The sequence below is a fragment of the Lampetra planeri genome, chromosome 32 (genome assembly GCF_965212315.1).
Source record: "Lampetra planeri chromosome 32, kcLamPlan1.2.h2, whole genome shotgun sequence".
In the NCBI taxonomy this organism is placed as follows: domain Eukaryota; kingdom Metazoa; phylum Chordata; class Hyperoartia; order Petromyzontiformes; family Petromyzontidae; genus Lampetra; species Lampetra planeri.
In genome coordinates this window covers 4,031,899-4,052,701 of record NC_136138.1, presented here as the reverse complement: position 1 = coordinate 4,052,701, position 20,803 = coordinate 4,031,899, and the positions used below count along the sequence as shown (strand labels likewise).

General features: G+C 50.3%; 1 protein-coding gene across 4 annotated transcripts in view; it reads right to left on the bottom strand.

The window, feature by feature from the left end:
- The window catches only part of LOC144729325 (SRSF protein kinase 3-like), an 80,382-nt gene that overhangs the window by 6,533 nt on the left and 53,046 nt on the right, over positions 1–20,803 (bottom strand). For 2 of the 4 annotated variants that reach the window (XM_078609501.1, XM_078609503.1), the window contains 11 exons: positions 20,224–20,311; positions 18,462–18,549; positions 17,564–17,670; positions 12,990–13,155; positions 11,814–11,839; positions 10,005–10,887; positions 7,213–7,878; positions 4,050–4,150; positions 3,724–3,831; positions 3,050–3,119; positions 902–994 (listed from right to left, as the gene is read on the bottom strand). In XM_078609501.1, coding sequence (XP_078465627.1) covers positions 902–994; positions 3,050–3,119; positions 3,724–3,831; positions 4,050–4,150; positions 7,213–7,878; positions 10,005–10,887; positions 11,814–11,839; positions 12,990–13,155; positions 17,564–17,670; positions 18,462–18,549; positions 20,224–20,311 — 2,396 coding nt within the window. Of the gene's footprint in view, positions 1–901; positions 995–1,441; positions 1,535–3,049; positions 3,120–3,723; positions 3,832–4,049; positions 4,151–7,212; positions 7,879–10,004; positions 10,888–11,813; positions 11,840–12,989; positions 13,156–17,563; positions 17,671–18,461; positions 18,550–20,223; positions 20,312–20,803 lie in introns of all 4 variants that reach the window. The other 2 variants (XM_078609502.1, XM_078609504.1) reach the window with 2 other exon arrangements.

The following is a 20,803-nucleotide window of genomic DNA, read 5'->3' as shown; positions in this document are numbered from 1 at the left end:
CTATAACGTGTAAATGCTGGTAAAGGTGCAGTCCTTAAATTGCTTGCTCACGCCACTGCTGGCAGAAGGGCCTCCACTAGAGGGCGCTATAGAGAAAGAGAGCCCCTCTAGAGTATGGTCCCCGGACCACCAGAGGTCCGCGACCGTCCCCCAGGTGGTCCACGGGGCTGTGATGCAAATGCAGATTGATCCGGAAATAATCACAACCTTTATACCTTTTGTTTTGGAAATTAAGTTGACTTACGATATTTAATAATAATAATAAAAAAGCATCAGTTAGGTAAACTACACTGATTAAACTACCCTAAGCCTAAGATCTAAATGCCCACCCCACCCCCTGAAAGAAAGCATTTTAGATGCGTTTAAGAAAAATAGTTTTATGTTCCGGAAATATGAATAATTTAGTATTACTGGTATTAGAGAGAGAAGTGAATGTGTTCTGTCAGCGTGGCGGGGGGCTGGGTGATCAGCAGAAATGTTTGCATTGGCTGACTGGTTCGCGGGCCAAAAAATGTTGAGAAACACGACTCGGGAGGGTATTTGGCTACTCCAGCCACACTGGCCAGCATATATTGGAACCGGTGGGAGTGCCCACACTTTATCCAACCACATGCCACCTGCCCATCTTATGACTGTGGCATACTCATGTTTACTGCTGGGTGGATAGAGGCGGTGAGGAGGGAATTTAAAAAAAACTTTCCCTTTGGGAGGTCAAACCGACGATCTCTGGATTGCAAGTCCAGTGAGGTAACCATGACACCACGGTAGCATCAACCACCATGCAAAACAATTAAGTTATATCGATTCGAATAGACTAGTGGGTGGGTGCGGAAATGTGGTGGAGGGGGGATGGGGGAGTGGGTGGGGAAGAGGAGGGAGGAGCGGCAGGAGAGGGGATTACCTTTCCGGTTGAAAAACTCACGCGAATACTTCCCAGAGAGAGCTATATCCCGCGGGATCTTCCCCAGCAACTCAGTGACCAGCGCAATGTGGTCTGTGTGGGCAGGGCGAGTGGATGGGGCCACGGTGGTGGGTGAGGGGAGAGGCGGGGGGGTAGGGGGGTGGAGGTGGGGGTGGGAGGGGGAGGTGGAGAAGGTGAGACGCGTCTCTGACGCGACTACCGCGTGCCCGGTTGGGAGGAGGCGTCGACCACCGGCTGCTTTGATTATTAATTATTCGTTGTCAGATTCCAAGTTATTACAGCGAGCCCATTCTCGACCATCAGCGGTTTAATCGACTCACGGCTACCAGAGCCTCCGACCGTCCAGATAAATTGAGCGAGGTGACGCATGTTCGCTATATATTTTACCAGCTTGCCAAAAACACAAGTGCATTTGAAAGTAACGTGTTTGGGAACTAGCAGCTTCGTGGTCGGGGCTGCCCTCCCAAGCAAGGGCTTGTGGCGGTCGCAGGCGCCAGGCAATCGGCACGGCGGGTCTACCTCGGCGGTTGAAGAATTCCCGCGAATACTTTCCCGACAGTGCAAAGTGCCTGGGGATATTCCCCAGGAGCTCAATGATGTGAGCGATGTGATCTAAGGGGAGAGAGGGGGGGAACAAAGGACAGAGAAGCACAGAGACAGAGAGATAGGGAGGACGGGAGATGAGGACAAAGAACAGGAGGCAGCAGGAAGAGAGAACAGAAGAGAGACACACACAGAGACAGGACAGGCAGCCACACACACACACAGACACATGGAGCAGCACCATCAGTCAAGACCCCCAACAGTCGGAAACGTTCATTTGACACAAAAACGACGAAAGGAGTGGAACGCATCGCAGCATGCAGCAGGTGGGAATCACAGCAACCCGAGCGGAAGACTTGTTGGAAGTGAGATCAGCTCACACAGCCCTGTCTCAAGCCAGGTGAGCGACATCCACACAGGCAGGGAGAGGAAATCAAGAGAGCGCAAACAGCTTGCAGTCGGGCACACGCGCCGATTGTTAACGGAGGCATGCGGCACACGGTTAAACGAGCGCGCCTACAACCCCTCGCCATAGGTGCTCCGAATAACATGGCAGCGGCCAATCAGGAGCCCTAATCAACCCGAACCCCATGACCCCGACCCTTTGCAGTCCCTTGTTTCCACCACCACTTTATGTCGCGGCCGTTAATGCGGCCATTACCGCATTCCACGGGCCACCAAAAGCAACAATTGGCAGCAGCAAAGGTTTTCCCAGCAGTGGGATTTTTCTTCATTGTGACCCTTTTTGGCTCTCACATTCAGAGAGGAGCTGTATGATTCCTTTACTGACACCACATTGGGTGGCCATTATTACTATCATACGTGCAGCCATTTTTGTCAATCCACTGCTGCATGAGGGTATCCCGAAGCTGTGTGGGTCATGGGGGGGGGGTTGTTTCAACATACTTCCCCCATACTGGTCAGTGCGGGTTGTCCAAGGCAGAAAACGTAGACGTGGGAGCACAGAAGAACAGTGGAACAATGGATTTTGCAGCACTGCCCTCTGTCTCGCTGTCCACGTCACGTAGTACGGCTCCACAGCTGCCTAAGAACACTTGGTATGGACGGAGGTTGCACACCCAAGCACGATCCAGGCCTAAAAAGCCTGCTTAGCTTTTGAAAGCTAACAAGATAGGTTAAGCATGTGGGTAACTGGGGTTAGAGTCCTGTCTACAGTGCATGGCAAACACAGGGCATAATTTACACGATGCAAGTTAATATTTTTAAAAAGCTTAACTTGTTTTTAACACAAGTTTATTTTATAAACGCTCTGAGATGCCAATAAATAATATAAACTCTTAATTACGTTTACTTAATTTGACAGAGGATAGGTTAGAGCAGTGTTTCTCAACTCCAGTACTCACGATCTCCCACTATGATTGTCAACCTTTTATAGCCATGCAAATTAGGCCGCTTTGCACGGCATGTGCCTGATGGTTGATAATTATAATATCAATGAAAGCTGCACCTTAGTGGGGTGGGAGGGGCCCCATGGATCGGAGCTGAGAAACACCACGTTAAGCGAACGCATAAATCCATGCACGACCACAGAAGCCCGTGCGACGTCGCCGCCTGTGCTCCCACCTTCGTCGCGCGAGTAGTCCTCTCCCGAGTGAGGCTCAAACAGGTAGTCTCCTGTCGCTAGCTCGAACGCCTACAGAGGGCAGGGGCAGGAGGGGGTGGGGGGGAGCAGGGGCCCATGTGCAGCTGAAGACAAAAGAGTGCAACACAGGGGGCCCGAAGCTATGCGGTGCCATTTCTCTGCATCGCACTTGTGCGCGTGTACAGCCGTTTGTCAATCCACTACTGGAAGGACCAAGGCCTCCCCACATCGTCCTGCGGGTCATGGGGGTTTCACTGAACCACGGTTTACCACGCTGGTCAGCGCCGGTTGCCGAAGACTTGATCGTATCGGTGTTGCGTCATGTGATGTTTCGGTCGCCGGCTGTGGCGCCGAGAGAACAAGGACGGCGTGTGGCTCTGCGCAACGGAGCAATGCTGTTCTTTATTCCACGTTTCTGACGCATGGTACACCAACAATAAACACTGCCTGACGCGTCGTTATTTATAGAGCGTGGTGCTGGGATTGTACAGGGTTGCCCCTCCTCCCCTCGTGTCCCTTTAACACAAGAGGGGTGGAAAAAAAGGGGGGTGGGGAGGGCAGTGGCTAACTTATGGCAGAGTAAAGAGCTTTGCATGCTGGTTGGGTGGGAGATCTGATATAATTAGCAAGACACGTGTTGGGGACCGTCGCTCACCATGCACGCCGTACTCCAGATGTCGGCGGGCGTGCCATAGCCGGCCCCTATGAGCACCTCAAGCGAGCGGTACTGCCGCGTCTGGATGTCCTCCGTGAAGTGCTTGTGCTGGGAGGGTGAGGCGGGCAGGGCACACACGCGACGACAAGGGGGAAGCACGGTGAGCACCCGGCACAATCCGCGGACGCCCGGCACAGCCTCCCCTCTCTCGCGTCGGCGGCACGGCTCGGCACTGCGGTGGCGCCGACGTTACTGAGCCTCCCTTTGGCAGAGGGAACGAGCGATTGCGTGCGTGCTCCGGCGTAGACTAAAGAGTGGAAACTTACAACCCAGCAGGCGTTGCCGAGGTCGGCAATCTTCACGTTGATCTTGTCGGCGTTGCGCGGGTCCAGGGGGTTGACGAGAAGGTCGGCGGCGCAGAGGGGCACTGCGGGGTGCGCGCACACACAAAATGTACATAGGACACACTCAGTGTGCACAGAGTACACGCACACACAGAGTACACGCACAGCATGCAGCGCACATACACAACACAGGGCACAGTGTACACAGCACAGAAAGCACACAGTGCACAGCACAATACACAGCACAATACACACAAAGACAATGATCCTCCGTATAGCCTGAACAGATTGTGCCGGAAGCAAACATATACGAAGAGCGGTAAGGCACACGAGGGGGTGGGAGGCCAGCACCACGCCCGGCCACCTTTGTCTCCCGAGTGCTGATGTTAACACACCACACCAGGTACTCAATTGAGCATGAGTTGACCTAGGCGAGGCCCAGGAACAGTTCAGATATTCGTCACCGATGTTGGCTGTGAGTGGAAATCGATCTCCGGTTGCCAAGTTGGTAGTGCAGCGCACTAAGGACTGCCCTATTGCTCCCCACTTATACGACACACACAGCACACATGCACACAGTGCACAGGCAACATACAACAGCATTATTTAGGCCTCAAGCTGGAGATGTATTGCATGGGAGGTGGGGTATGAATAATAAATGATGACGATGATGATTAATATACAGGGTGCTTAAAAAAAAGTTAAAGCGTATACGGGACTATCGCTTTTAATGAAAAAGAACGGATTGTACACTGCAACACGATAACAAGTGAACCTTATGGCAGGACCCCGGGGGTCCCGAATAAATGGAAGTCAAAATCGTAATTAACTTATTTTTGCCGACTCCGTCCCACCGTGCACATAAACGCCTCGACCCACCTGGTGTGGATCATTCTGTTGTCATGTCGTGTCCAAGCGCAGCGAGGACGAATGCGCACAAGAGCTGAACAAGAGAATGCACTCCATGCTCGGGTATGGGCAGGATCATAAGTCTTACCCAAAGCTGCTCAAACTGCCTACACGACTTAAGTCCTTTATTCTAGATTTGAAGTTTTCGTGACTGCAAGGATCCATACTCTTTGGTTTTTTCGGTAAAGTCACGTAGGTAAAAAATTAAAATAAATTAAATCACGACGTTTCGGGCGCAACACAAGCGTCCTTCTTCAGGTGGGGACAACTTAGAGGTGGGTGTGACGAGTAATTATATAGTCGCGACTATATAATTACTCGTCACAGCCACCTTTGAGACACACTTAAGCGGTGCGTCTTGTGCTTTCGCTAAATTGTCCCCACCTGAAGAAGGACGCTTGTGTTGCGCCTGAAACGTTGTGATTTAAGTTATTTTAATTTTTTACCTACGTGACTTTACCGAAAAAAACTAAGAATTTAAGTCCTTTATTTGTCATAAGGGGATGCATAATACAGTGAAACTGCTCTCTTATCTTCATTATTATTTGTGACCTACGAATGTCTGCAGCCAGGATCAATCGATGACAATCCTATTACCTGCAGATATTTAACAGATGACATGCGTTGCACCGTTAATTCCTCCTGTTTGATAATACTTCTCTTGTCCATATGCATCTGTGCAGATAGGTTTTTTTTTGCGGTTAAGCCAGTCCCCACATACCGCTCGTATCAATGCGGATAAGAGGAGCGGCGACCCACTGCTTTGTAGAGTAACATTGGTATAAACGCTTGTTACAATATGAACAGCGCATTTAAAACGCATACTATTTTATCTACTGTTTACAAAGTGTGTTCACAAATCCACACTGAAAAACACGATGATTGACAGAGGGGTGTAAATTATTTTTTCGATAGTGTATTTAAAGAGGTCCTGCAGGTAAGTAGTTTTCTGTTTAAAAGGCATAGTTTAACAAGACAACACTTGCCACCATCCTTCAAACCCATTGGTGAAAAAGAGCAAAGTTTTCGTTGACATTATAATATAATTTTCGATTTAAAGCTTTCGGGACTGCAGGGATTCATATTCTTGGTTCTTTCGGTAAAGTCACGTAGAAGGGCAATAATAAAAATGAAACAATTAAATTATCACGACGTTTTAATTGCAACACAAGCAATCATCATCAGGTGTGAAAACCACAGCACCTGATGATGATTGCTTGTGTTGCAATCGAAACCGTCGTGAGAATATAAGTGTTTTATTTTTATTATTTTATTATTTCCCTTCTACGTGACTTTACCGAAAGAACCAAGAATATTATAACATGTTTATGCGAGAGCCGGGGGCTTATGGGACCCCGGGGTCCCGCCATAAGGTTAAAATGTCATGTTAATAGCTTAAAAAAGTCAAAGAGTCTCCACTTGTTCACGATCATCGTCAACAGATTGCCTGGAATCTTCACCAGGTGTTCTCCAGAGCCCGGAGGCACATTTCTTGTAGTATTGTTGCAAATTCTCGGAAGTGTTAAACATGTTTTGAAGCACCCTGTATACGATTATAACAACATCACGTGTTGTTATTTATAAATTTGGCATTGGTTGTCACGGTATTTTAAAACGTGTCAAATTCCAATGTAAATTTCCCTGACACGTGTTCATGAACTATGTTTGCTGCTATAATGCGAAAGTCAGGCCAACGTTTCTGCCGGCAGAGACTTGGGGGGGGGGGGGTGTTCAGCAGACTTCATCGGCCAAAACAATGGCTGGCTGTTGTCATGATGCCAGTGTTGGCACCCATAGCATCAACACACGACGGAGGGCTCACTCTGTGATCACGAACCGGGTGTGGGGTGGCACACGGGAGGCAGAGGAGGACAGCTTGGAGACAGGTGGTGTGAGGTTTGTCGAGAGGGTGAAGGGAGAGTCTGGAAGTTGATGGATGAATGTATTGGGTGTTCGAGGGGAAGAGTGTGGCAGGGACGAGTGCTGGAATATGTGGGAATGAGCTATCGGAGTTATAGCGGATATTATGGGAGATAATAGGGGCAGCATGGGAGGCAGAGCGTGGGAGAAGGGAGAACGTGGGAGGGAGATGGAAGAGTATGGGATGGAGAGGGGCCAGCATGGGATGTGGGGAGTAGAGTGTTGGAGTTATAGTGGACAATATAGCACAGGAGAGAGCGTGAGATGGAGAGGCAGGGTTTCGGACGGAGCGGTCAGTGTGCGAGTGTCAACTCACTGCGCGCCGAGTCGCTGACGCTGGAGGTGGACACCGTGCGGCTCCTGCGCTCCGGCTCGTCCTCCCCAAACTCGTCCCTGTCCACCACAGTGGAGCACTCCGAGTAGAGCGAGTAGCTGCTCGACATGCCCGACAGGATGGAGGCCGAGCGCCCACCAGATAGGAGGGAGCTGGCGCCTGAGAGCTGCGAGCTGGGGCTGCTGTGCCGGCCGTTGGGCAGGTGTCCGTTGCACTGCACGCACCCCTCCGGGAAACTGAACCGCCGCTGTTGTCTCGCTGGGGCTCCGGCGGAGCCCAGGGCGGGGAGCGCGGAGTTGGGCCCTGCGTGGGGCCCCGCGTCCGGCTGCGCGCGACACCTTACGTCGCACAGGCCGCCGCCGTTCCCGCTGGTGACCACGTCGTCGTAGCAACCGCCGCTACTCTCGTCGCCAAGGCAGCCGTTCTCCTCGGCGAGGACCAGCTGCCCGGGCGTCTTCCCGTTGGCAATGACGATCCTCTTGAGCGTCGCTGCAATTACCGTTGTCGTTGCGTCCGCTATCGCCGCCGCCGTTGCCACCGGCGCGTGCGAGCAGCCGGCGCCATTCATGCAGCAGCTGCCGCTGCGGTCCAGAGGGTCCACGGGGACATGGCCGCACTCGTAGGCCACGTTCGTCTCGCTCGACTCAGCTGCGGGTACACATCGGGGGAGGAAACCGCATGTGCTGCCCGTCAGCCAGCAGCGCTGCCGCGACCGCTCGTGCCGAATGCCTGGCGACGGCGCGGCACAGAGACAAGACTCCGTTGCCAGTGCAGTGCGCAGGTAAATACATAATAATAAACTTACCGCATTTGTAACTAACTTCAAGCAGAAAAATGCGAGAGGCTAATGTTTGGATGTTTGTAACGCTATAGGGCAGTGTTGACAATACATATGGCTTAGTGCCTTTTAATTGTAATTCAATTTGCATTTTGGCGGACTGGACTAACAGAACGTACAACACCAGCCATGGACAGCCCAAGGATTTTGCAGCACCAGCGGTCCACCATGCAGCCCTCGCAGCAGCCTATAACACCTGTTATGCACAGCAGTCGCTCATTGAAATGCTATCCGGTGTATTCCGGGTCATTTAGTCACAGGCAGCAGCGTTGCGCAGGTGACCAAACACACAAGTGAAATTACAAACAACAGCTGGTCTTTGTAAACAGTGGCGAGTGTGGCGTGTGGCACAGGGGGCGTGTGCTGCAGAGCGCTTCTCTCAGTGGCAGGGCGCGAGGAGCCACTCGTCGACCGAAATGGGGGGGGGGGGGCGAGTGGGGAGGAGAGCCCCACACACACTCGCGCCAGCGGTGAACTGTACGGGAGGGGGCGAGTTCCCCCGCAAGCGAGAAATGTGGCCTTACCGCCGGAAAGAAAAAAGAAAAAATAATTTGTGGAAGGAACGCGAGTGGGGTTGTGACCTCACCATGCACTGGTACGTTAGATAAGCAGTTAATATATGTGAACCGTTCAGCGTATGAATAGCCTTCCCCTACCCATACCCGAAGCGTAGACACGGTACAAGCACAGGTAGGGCAGGGGGTTCGGCGGTGAGAGATTCCCAAGAGCCAACGTGGTGATGAGTAATATCTTGCCGACGTGCGGCAGTGGAGCCTCATTATCGCTGCCGGGCACAGGGCGTGCTCACACACATCCCCGCCACCGCGCGTTCATTAACACGCCCACGTCAAACGCGGACTCTGATCGCGCATTTCAATTGGGTTGTTTGATAACGTTTAATGTTGGATGTTTGGATGCAGCCAATCATCCCTCGCTCCGCGATCCATAAAATGAATGTCACTTTGCGGGGGAAGTTGTCCAAGGATAGACATGCCCCTGCCATATTCACGTGGAATTTGTACCACTGGCTCAAGGCTCTCGAGAGGAGATGAGCACCAATGCCTCAACGCTCATTTGAGCAGCAGGAACACGGCGGCGCAGGTTGTTCGAGCAGGATTAGGGAGAGTGGTGTAAGCAGTGTTGTTGTGATCCATTCCGTAATTTCCAAAAGCCGGAATCTCAGCCAGGCAAGTCTGCCGGCAACACCATTTATCGCGTGCGCCGCGCCCGGGCATGGCAGTAGGGGATAACGAGGGTTAAGGATGCATCCAGAGCGTTACAAACATCCATTACACGAGCTTGGCCACGATCGTGGCTGTGTAGTGGTGGCGCGACGCACCCGGCATATCAATGCGCTGCGAGCGACGCGGAAAGTTAATTACGCGTTGCCCACAAAACCATTCCAGGATTAATAGTACCATGTGACAATCGCAAATAATTTAAAGCGGCGTAAATTAGTACACAGAGTGCGGTGGAACCTCCGTTACTTTTTTATAATTTTAGTAAGTGCAGCAGCCAAATTATAACAAAATCCCAGCATCAGAGGTGGCTTTCTCAGGGATTAATGTATGGCTGCTAGGGTCCAATAAATGGAGATACACCTGAGTGGTTCTTCACATTACTGGAGGAGATTTAAAACTCGCCACTGAGTTGCATCATGTGAACCCTCACCTCCAGAATTTCCAAGTTTGCCCAACCTGGTGTTCAAACCCTGAGGCATCGTTAAACCTTAACGACCGCAAATGATGATATGCGGTCGTAATGGGGGCGAGCATTACTCATGAAGTAGTTTACATCAGAAATTCCGTATGAAGTCGTTATTGATCAAAGCTGCAGCAGTGTGGAGTTACTGCTTCAGGAGGGAGCTGCAACTGTGGGAGGTTCTACCGCACTGGACAGCGGGCGTGTTAGATGCGGGTTAGAAGAAGCGTCTTACATTCATCGCCATCATCCTCATCAGCAACATCCACAGACTCCTGCTGCGGCACGGTGGCATGCTGGGGAGGGTCCACGTCACACCGCACTGCGTCCTTCGACGGCCGCTCGCACTCCCTTGCAACAAGGGACATGACGGTGGTGGTGGTGGCGGTATGGGTTGTGGCCGAGTCGCCCTGCGCTGCACCATGGCCCTCGGCCCGCAAGTCTAGCGGCGCGTCCTGAACAGCGCTCGTAGCGAGGGGCCTCGGCGGCTCGTGCGACTGAGAGTCATCGGTGCGTGCGTTCCGCTGCGTATCGGTGCCATCTTTGGGGAGAGCGCTGCGTGACTCGCGCCCTCCCGACTGCTCCTCCCGCTGCGTCTTCTGGGAGTCCTTCTCTTCTTCTTGCAAAGCATTGTGGGGAGATCGCTGAGGCCTAGCCTCGTGCTGCTGCGGCGGCTGGGCGTCACAAAGCTTCGGACCGTCCAGCAGGAGGCTCTGCGGCTCGCTCGCCACGCTCCTAACCTCGTTCGGGGGGGTCTGACCTTCTTGCTTCTGGGACGCGCCGTGCAGAGGTGTTTCCTGGCCATCTCTGCACATCGCCTGGCTGTCCTCCACCTGGCCCTGGCCTTCCTGGGAGGCCGCCTGCTTGCACTGGGGCTCGATCTGTTGTTGCTGCTCGAGTAGAGGCGTCGGTGTAGCGCAGCGAGGCTCGCGGCCGTCCGGCGGCCCGTCCTGATCGTGCTTACTTTGGAGGGACTGTGGCCCCGTGTCGAGTTGCCGGCGCCGCTCGGCCTCGCGCTCCATCTCCTCGATCTCCTGCATGCGCTGCGTCAGAAGCTCCGCCTGTCGCTTTTGCTTCTTCTTCAGTTTCTTCTTCTTGTTCTTCGAGAGTTTCCCCATCTAGGAGGGGGGGGGGGGAGAAGCAGAAGCCACCGGAGTCGCGCCGGGGCGTGTCAGTGCACACACAGATCGGGTCGATGCACACACACACACACACAATTGCAATAACAAGCAGCACGTTAATTACACAGGCCCCTTCCCGCAGATTAACATTCCTCATTTTGACTCTAAACAAAGGTGGAGATTTAAAAAAAAATTCTCAAACCCCGTTTTCTTTCCGATTAATTACCTCACCATCAATTCAGTACTAAATTGATGTCCTTGCCAAATATGCTGCAATATCAGCTTCATGTTCTTGAAAAGTGGATTCTATTTTTAACGCATATAATTATGCGGCAGTTTTTTTATTCCATTTTCTTTTCATTGCTTTTATATTAACAGAGCAGGAACAATAATATCAATCAGGCCAATTCCGATTGTCTTGTACGTGACAGAGGTCGACCGTTCATTTCTCTTTTTTTTCTGGCTGGCGTTTTCAAGATTTCTCATGAGAAGATACCAATCACAGCCTCCATTACTTCTTCACTCTTGTAATAAACGTGGATTCAATCCCCGCTCGCCCTTTGGAGAGAACCCCACAATGCCGCGCTTGCTCAGCCTCGAGATGGAATTAATCGCTCGGCCAATTGGCAGGCGCGCGCCCGGCGCCCGGGGGCCCGGCTCACAATTAAATTTCAATTTCAAACGCCGCGACGAGAAGGATTTTCATGAAATCCATCGAGGCACTTCAAAACCGAGTGTCGTGTCACCACGTCTATGAATGGTGCCAACACAAAGCTATAAATAACGCCGCGGAACAAATCGTGCCGCACGCACGCCCACGCACACCCACACACTTCCGGCAAAGCGGGCAACACGGCCGGGAAAAAGGAACTCTAAGTGCGATTAACGATCCCGGCGTGACGACGAGTGACAGAGGCACCCACCTGCTTCTCCTGTGGAGCCGTGCTCACTATTGGGGGTGGAGGTGGGGGGGACGGGGGAGCAAGAGCACAGAAACGAATGCTGTCAGACAGGTTGCATCAACGCAGCCAAATCCCACACATGCTCCCCCTATAATTAAAACTTAAAACTATATATAAACGAGAAAATAATAAAACGCTATCTTATACCAGTACAGGCTGATGTTTCTGACAATGGTATTTCTTCAGAGCAGAGAGAGAGTGGGTGCTATTCACTAATTAAGATATTTCACCTGGAAAATCCCCTGAGATAAAACATCTCGTTCGCACGGGTGTCCAGGGTCGTCAATTAACACCGTACATGTCGCGGTCGTGCTGCTGCATAGCTCTCCAATGTGTTTTTGGGTTGTGCCACGTGTTGTACGTCGCGATGTTTGGCGTTTTGCTCTACAGGAGCGAAACGTCGGGCTTCGTGCCGGACAACACACGGTGCTATGACCTGATAAGAACACATCCAAGAGAGAAAGAGGGAATAAAGACTGTTTTTTTTAATATGAGCACCCAATGATGCTGGATGTAAACGCTATCGAAACGTTATACAAAAATGTCAAAATTATGACTGGTTTTGCTGAAAAACCAAATCAACTTAATCCGCTTGGTTCTGTTGGTGGTGGAGAGTCTATAGTAAAAAAATGACATTATACCTACATGACCTAACCCAAAATAAACCAAATAATGAATCATATTTCCTGATAATATTTAGCTAAGAGAAACAATATTAGGTGAACCATGTCATTTTCACAGGTGCCCTGGATTTTTTTCAGATTACATATTAGCGTACAAGGCCATGACAAGACTGGTGTGTTTAGGGACCTCGTTCCCACAAGCGCCGACCAATACCCAAGGACTGTATCGCTCCCCCACCCACATTTATTTACTGGTCATGCCCATTTTTACTTCCATTCCATTTAATTTCCACTGTTAGAATTTATTTGTGGTTGCTGAACACAGCCAAAAGTATAAAAAAAGACTCCAAGTGGCCAATTCCATTCAGAACTCAAGTTCTAACCCTAAATCTTCCACCGGTTTAAAGCAGCTCCACTTCCCTTGAGTTCCTACCACACGGGACGTTTTTTCAGAGCACCCCCCCCCCCTCCCCGCCGCCTGCATGAGTGATGCCGAGCAGAGTGTGCTGCTCACCCGCAGATCCAGAGGGGGGCGGTGCCCCCTGCTGCTGCCACTGTGTGGCTTCGGCGGCCATGCGCCGCACGTACGCATCATCCACGCACAGCAGGATGTTCTCGGGTTTGATGTCCGTGTGGATGATCTTGCACTTGGTGTGCAAGTAGTCCAGGCCCTGCAGCACCTGCGCACATGGTCACACGTGCAAGGGGTGTGTGGGGGGGGTGTGGGAGACCACGTATCGGTCACAAGCGCAATCTGTCTCTCTTTTCTTCCGTTTAGCCCCACCATGAGTCAAGGGGGTTGGTCGGTACACCCCCCCGGGGATGGCAGATGCTACCAGTATTCACCACGAGCGTCAAGCTTAGACTTTTTATGCTATCTGTTTTGTAGACCGGCATTATATTCATCTTATTCCATGCGTGTTTCTTGTCAAAATATTAATATATTTATTTTCTTCCCCTCCCAAAATCATATTTTTCTATCAAACATACTACGGCACCCATTTAATGGCATTTTTCTAATAAAAAGATACCATGGTAACAATGCTGTCAAGCGTATTTGTGATCTGTGATACAATTTTCTAACACAACACAAACCCTAATGCATTTGCCACCCTAGCTGGTACCAATAAGCCAGTTTTGGGGCTAACGGTTCAATGACCATCGATCTTCACATGGCAGCTGACGATGAGGCTGGACAAACTTATACCACAGCGGAATTATGGAAAAATCTCGAAGCAACGGCATTTGAAGGTGCAGTGCCACAGTGGCCACATGTGCATCTAGAATAGCTGGCTAACAACACAATATTCTGTAAGAAGACACTGACGAGGCCACTTGGAGATAAATGCCATCATAGCATCAGCAGAGACGAGACTGTAGGAGCGATCGGGAGGTTAACGAGGGTCACGAGTGAGATTAATAACAAACTACCGTCTTAATTGAGTACAACCCCACCACGGGCTGCTCAATTAAGAGGTGCAAACAAAACCTCGCAGCATGGATCCCACCTCTGTAGTTTACGTGGGCGACCCGGTTCATTTAATTTCCAATAAAGGAAGTCAATCAGCATGAAACTCACACAGCTCGCACCTCCCACGTGTGCGCACAGTGAACCACGGAAGAGAACGGCACGGGCGCAAAGACAAACAATTAATTGTGATTGACGAGCACCCTTGGCCTGCAGGGAGCCAAGGGCCCTTTAATGTAAAGCTAAACACCGATGCCATGCTTGAATCCGGCACAGACCACAGGGGGGGGGGCAGCATGAGACCAACAGTTCAGGCTCCATCCTCCCACCTCCACCCACTAGCATTGCCCGAAATAAAACTGCAAGCGCCATCGACAAACACAATACCAACGTGTAGCACAGCCATCCACGCTTGTGCGAATGTTAGGCCAAACGCCCCACCCTGCTTCATGACATTATTGCAATTTGTTGTCGGGGGGCCAAACTCACCACGCTTCGTGAACTTCGCAGGCTGAGCCTAATTTCTCTAGTAAATACTTACCGAGTCGCTGTTAGACTGGAGTCGGTAGCACGTGACTAGTGGCCACAACCGTAGTGAAAGATATACAGGAAAACCTTGGATTGCGAGTAACTTGGTCTGCGAGTGTTTTGCAAGACGAGCACATTTTTTAAATAAATATTAATTTGATAAACCAGCGAGGTCTTGCAATATGAGTAGTACGTGTATATGCTTTGTCTGCCGAGTGTCACGTGATCACAACTGATATACGAGTGCTTTGATATACGAGTGCTTTGGATTACAAACACGTTTCCAGAACGAATTATGCTCGCAATCCAAGTTTTTACTGTACTGGATGTTGTGTGCTGGGTGCACAGAAATATTTTCTGGGTTGATAACCCAGACAGACCCGGCTGTGATTGAGCCCTGGTTGTAATTCCCATGCAGGACCGGCTGACAAAGTGGCAATGCAGGCAAGCTGCAGTCAGTCTATTAACAAAGTCGAGATTTAAACAAGGGCTTCAATTTGACTCTGAAAAGCACAAATGACAACGCACGCGAGAAATCAGGTGAGGCGTGAAAGAACGGACAATGGTCCGGTGTTATAACGACAACAATGACGACAATGTGCAGCAGTGATGCACTGGAGCTAAGAGGGAGCGATCAATCGAGTCTGCTAATGGAAACGGTCCCCCGCGGCTGGGCGGCGCTGGCAGAACGATTCCACTGGTCAACAACAAAAATTTTTTTTTCTGGCCTGGACTTTTGCAGTTGTTTTAGACTAATTTCGAGGTGCTGATTCCAAATCTGATCTCAGATTTGCTCTATCACATCTCATTTTTATGCTATCGGCATACCCCATTTTAATTGATTTTACCCGAAATTAACTGTGTCACTTATGATTGCAAGTTGTTGCGAGTCAGTGACTGCTTTAGTGTTAAAATATGGTGCTGTATTTTTAGGATAGTGTGTTTATAATATAATTTTATGTAGATATCCACATTTATTTAATATTTTTCTTCTGCAGTTTTTATTGAAAATGATGTGATAGACAAAAACTGATGCCAGACTTGGAATCAGCACCCCAAAATTACCTTAAAACCGTTGGAATACCTTATGGCAGAAAAAAGTGTGTTGACCAGTGTTCTAGGACACGCTGGTGCCCCCTTCTGGCCTCCACGGGCGTCTGCCGTTAACTGTGCCCATTCTCATGAAACAGCAGCGTTTACGACAGCAGATTTAGAAAATACTTCCAAAGTGCCACCTGTTTTCACAACCGTTTATACAACAATAGCACTGACGTTTCAATCTATCGGTAAGGGAAAGACAAGGCCCTTTTATACAGTGGTGTTTAACAAGATTTTGTATTCGTCTAAAAGATCAAGGTTGCAGCCCTACAATTGCTCACACCATTACTGGCAGAAGACGTGCGGGGACTCACACTTTACCCCACCACACGCAACCTGTCGATCGACTTTAATGCAGCATACCCAGTTGTATCGTCGAGTGGACAGCGGAGGGGGCATTTCGGAAACGTGCACCATTGTTTCAACTGCTGTGCCGGGAGATGGAACTGATGATCTCTGGATTGCAAGTTCAGTGTGCTGATCATCGCATCACAACAAGCATCCTAATTCTGACCTAAAACATGTGTTCCCTAATTAATAGCACCAGCCATTTATCCTAAATAAGAGCATCCTTATTTTGACAAGAGGTGCCAGGATAGGGTTATCATATTAAATGGTACGTGGCTGTCGATATTGTTTGTGAAAATTGTAAATATTCTATTCCATTGTGAATAGGAAAGCCGAAAAGGATAAAACAGAAAGGCTGCTCCGTGGATTTCTATGTCCTTGTGCCCATCACATGCTGTTACTCCGTGTCCACACACAACTCCGGGTCACGGGCAGACCCCAAGCTCAGGAGACCTGGCCGACACATTCTTCCCAGCAAAATTAAATTGCTGGCTATTATCAGGGTAGAAACAGCCAAATCCGCACAACAGCCCAAGTAAAAACAAATTCCACCTGTCCCAGGTGCACAAAAAACAGTGAGGCATATGGATAACGGACAATGGTAGTGAAGTGAGAGCGGCGGGCACATAGTACCCATCTCAAAACTCTTTGTGCACCACATTCCGCGGCGCTCACAGCTATTGCTGTGGTTGTGGATAACGAATCTCTAGTGGACGGTGACATTGACGGAGAAAAACGACCAGCGCCGTGCAACAGCCCCCATAAAAATCCATTTAGCCTGTCTATCACACGATGACAATCTCCCCCCTCCCCCCCCACAGAGCTCCCTGTGAGCTGAGCAATATTTTGCACGGATACTATTAAACACGGTCGGATTGGTCCACGTGTGACGGTTAACAAGCCGGTCCCTGCAGATAATGCTGCCATAACAACCAGGAATGTTCTGCGTCCGTCATAAAGTAATTTGCTGCGGCACATTTTATTTAGCGCCAAGTGGGTGGGTGGGTATGGGCTGCATTCTCTCTCATCACTTGATGCCATCACCCAGTATGAGCACTTCCTGAGGATTCGCTCCTGCAGGAGTTGGGAATGTTTTAATTATTTCGTTCCGATCAACTGCATGCGACAGTCGGAAAAGACAGTGCAGTTTGAATGCAGATGATAAATAATTTGCACGCGCGTTAACACTTCGCACAGCAGCCTTAGTGGCATGTCTCCAAGGCATACGCAATCAAATATTACATGTTTTAAAGAGTTATTTGTCAATCCACTGCTGGATGAATGCCTCCCTGTTGTGTGCGTTGTTTGGCAAAAACGTCACCACTCTGGTCAATGTGGGTTGGTGAAAGTCGGAGGATTTCAGGACCGGTTCAGATATCAATAAACACCGTTGTCGAAAATCTAACACAGGTCACTGGGTTCAGACAGCGATGCACCAACCACTGCATAGATAGCTTCTTCGCCAAGGCGTTCATAACTTTACACAGAGCATGCCATGCAACCTTCATTGCAAACCTGTGCCTCCATTAACCACAGGACATTTAGGGCCAAATTCACACCATGACCAAATCACATCACTCTGGCGGTAGCTTTGTGGTGAAAGTGCGCGGGCACGCGCAGACACACGGGAACAGGGGCTGCCCTACCTGGTGAATGATGCTCCTCACGCACGGCGTGGGTAGGCCCTGGTAGCTCGACTTGATGATCCACTTGAGCAGGTGGTGACCGAGAACCTCAAACACCATGCACACGTCTGCGGGTCTTGTCAAGGCTCCACCACCTTCCAGCGTTCAACCTTCGCTTGCCTGTCGGACCACCGGGCCTCGACTTCCAATTACAATATTTAAAATGCCACTTGGGCTGCCCGCCCCCTCAGCCAGCGAATGTCACAGAGAAACCACTCTGATGCCTAAATGGCTGCATACAGAATTACTTTATACGGTTGCTACTGGCGCAGCCAGCTAACATTTCAGAGGGGTCAAGTAGTTTTTCAAAGTCACTCATATGAGGAAAACAAATTTGATTGAATATCCACAAGAAAGTGTTTAATAATGAAAGTATTAAATGTATCTTTAGTGATAAAAATATAAGTACAAGAAGCCGGGAAAGATAGAGAATTAAGTTACAAAAGCAATTTGTAAAATTGGATGCATCTGGGAGTTTGAAATTCCACATTCTTGAGTAATATCATGGACTGAGGTAAATGTAACGAAGGCCATGATCACCAACGTCTTTGAGATAGGACACTGTACATAAGAGATTATAACTTAAAAAAATGCAACATTCATTAGGTAATTAATAGGGAACTCTTTATTAACATTTTTTCTTCCTTGAAAATATAAAATGGTCGACGTCGTGCAAAGGCCGTCTGCACATTTCTCTGATGACACCCCGCGCGTGTACCTCAGCGATGCCTATCCGCAAGGTGGCGGGGACATGGGCTGAACGTCACCTGGGTCTGCCCGAGTTGGTGACCCAGAAAATACCGAGTGAAAAGTGAAGCCCTGGCTGGAAACGCCCGCGTGGCGGTAGTGTGAAGGATACGCGTGCCGTTGACGCCCGTGATCTTGAAGTCGTCCAGGAGGTTGACCACCATGTCACGGTTCGAGTCGCACGGGTCACTGTCCCGCACCTGTGTCGCGAGACGGCGACACACGGCGACCGACCCTCAATTCTCTCACGCCCGCAGATTCACAACGATGGGCTTCATTGAACTCTGGAAGCACGTTTCCCTCCTTGTGCGCATGCTGCTGTTTGTCTGGCTCCTAAAGCTGCTTCTTGCAACCAGGCTACGTTTTTTTTACCTCCAATTAAATTTTTTCTGGTTGAGTTGACTGCGTGGCCGCAAGAGGTCAGAACGCTGAGCCGAACTGCTGAGACCCCGAGTTCACATCCAGGCAGCTGCCTGTGGTTAAACCGGGTTCTCAACTGTAGCCAGATCACGAGCGACTCCACAAAAAAAACCCATCACGTAAAATTTGGTTCTGCACTTAAATTGGATACATTCCAGCTTTAAGACGTAATAATATCGGTTTCACAGTAGCAGGGATAATGATGAAGGGGCTAACAAAAAAAATATTTCCTGCTAATATGTGGAGACCAGAGTTTACTTGAAGGAATTGTCAGAGGTAACTCCATAGTATCCACTTCGGTGGGCTGTTCTCTAACACTAAGGGTTGTTGCACTGCTCCGCATCGATTCTTCGTCTCATAACAAAAGGCCGAAAGCACAATCGGGATAAAATTGGAGAAATAGGCTTCAAACGAGCCTCAAGTGTGGATACACAATCATATTCCTGTCGAATCACACTCATTTTGTGGACAGCTTTTCAGTAATGAGCTTCCCAATTAGTGAGCTGCGCCCTGCGGTGCTTTTAAGTTGTAACCGACCATATGGCCTCATGCAGCTGTGCCTTCTCCATTGTGCTGCTTTTGTTATCCCGCACCTAAGCTACTTCCTGCATGCAGCAGGAAGCAATATAGCCGAATAATAACAATGTCTAGTTTGACATACCGCGTCATCGTTCATAAAAATCGCATCTCACAATCGCCGAGGAACCACAGACACGCTGGAAGGCAGCAGCCAGGCGGTGAACTGGCGCTACCAACAACTGCCCAAGCTCTGCAGTCCTTTATATATAAAGGTGTTTTCTTCAGCGAATTAATGAGTGCACCGATGTTGGCAGCAAACTGGAGCACCCGGACAAAGCCCGCACATGTGAGGGGGGCAACACTCGAGCCCATGCAGAAGGGACAGACGAAATTAGTCTGCACTTTGCTGTACCGCCTTCTCCTGGCAAGCCAGAGTATACCACCTGCTCGGCGGCAGGGGAAGTGGCACCCATACGATCAGGATCACGGGATACCGACAGGCGGCTCGTCCCATGGCCTCCCACACTACTGCTACAGTGATAGCCACACGAGCATAATATGTATAAAAAAAAATACTTTACCGCCTTTTGTCAATGCACCGTCAGTCAGGCAGGTTGCATACCTCATTTAGCTGGTTCGTATGAGTTGGTTAAGGGCGAGGGAGGTGGTTCAGAGATACTGCGCCGTACATGTTAACCGTGGCCAGTAATTGACCTCAGGTCATTGGGTGCATAGTGCAAAGGGCTGACCACTGTGACACTGCTCTATGCCACAACAGAAATGAGAGATCGCAGCTCTCCTTTTCATATTCTCCACGTCTGATAACGCTGTGCACTACCCGTGTCTCGTTGCCATCTGTGCGTGCGTGCGTAGGCGTGTGCGCACAAGTGTGACGCGCACGAGCTAGAGTCGATGATGGTGCTGCCATCACTCACGCATTTCAGTAGCTTGATTTCGTCGAGCGCCGTCTCCGTGTAGTGCTGCGCACTCTTCACCACCTTCATGGCCACGAACCGCTTGCCCCTGCGTAAGCCGGCGCAGAGCAAGCGTTACAGAGGCACCAGCTGTCGAGCGGCCTCCGACTTATAAGCAAATCACCCCCGCCTGTGCCAATTACTGCTGCGAAAATGTGCATCTTTCTCTCTCTAAAGCTTTACCCTAATAACACCCCCCGCCCCCCCCCTCCTGTACACCCCGGGGCCACCACAGACCCTGCTTGGCTTGCGCAGCTTCACACCCCTGCAGCCTCGCTGTGTGGTACAGCTTAGCGGGGCGCTCTCCGCTCACACGATCACTGCCACACCCCCACGCCATCGGAATATTGCGCTGCACACCACCACCCCCACCCTTCCGCCCTGCGCGTGGGCAAGCGGGAATATTCCGTTTGCAATCGCGTTGATGTCTGACTGCTCGCCGTTCCACCTCCTCCGCCACCGGCGACTCCGCAAATTAACCATGGCTCTCGTTATATAACTCCCCCCCCCATCCCCCGCCCCCCCACTCCTGTATACACAC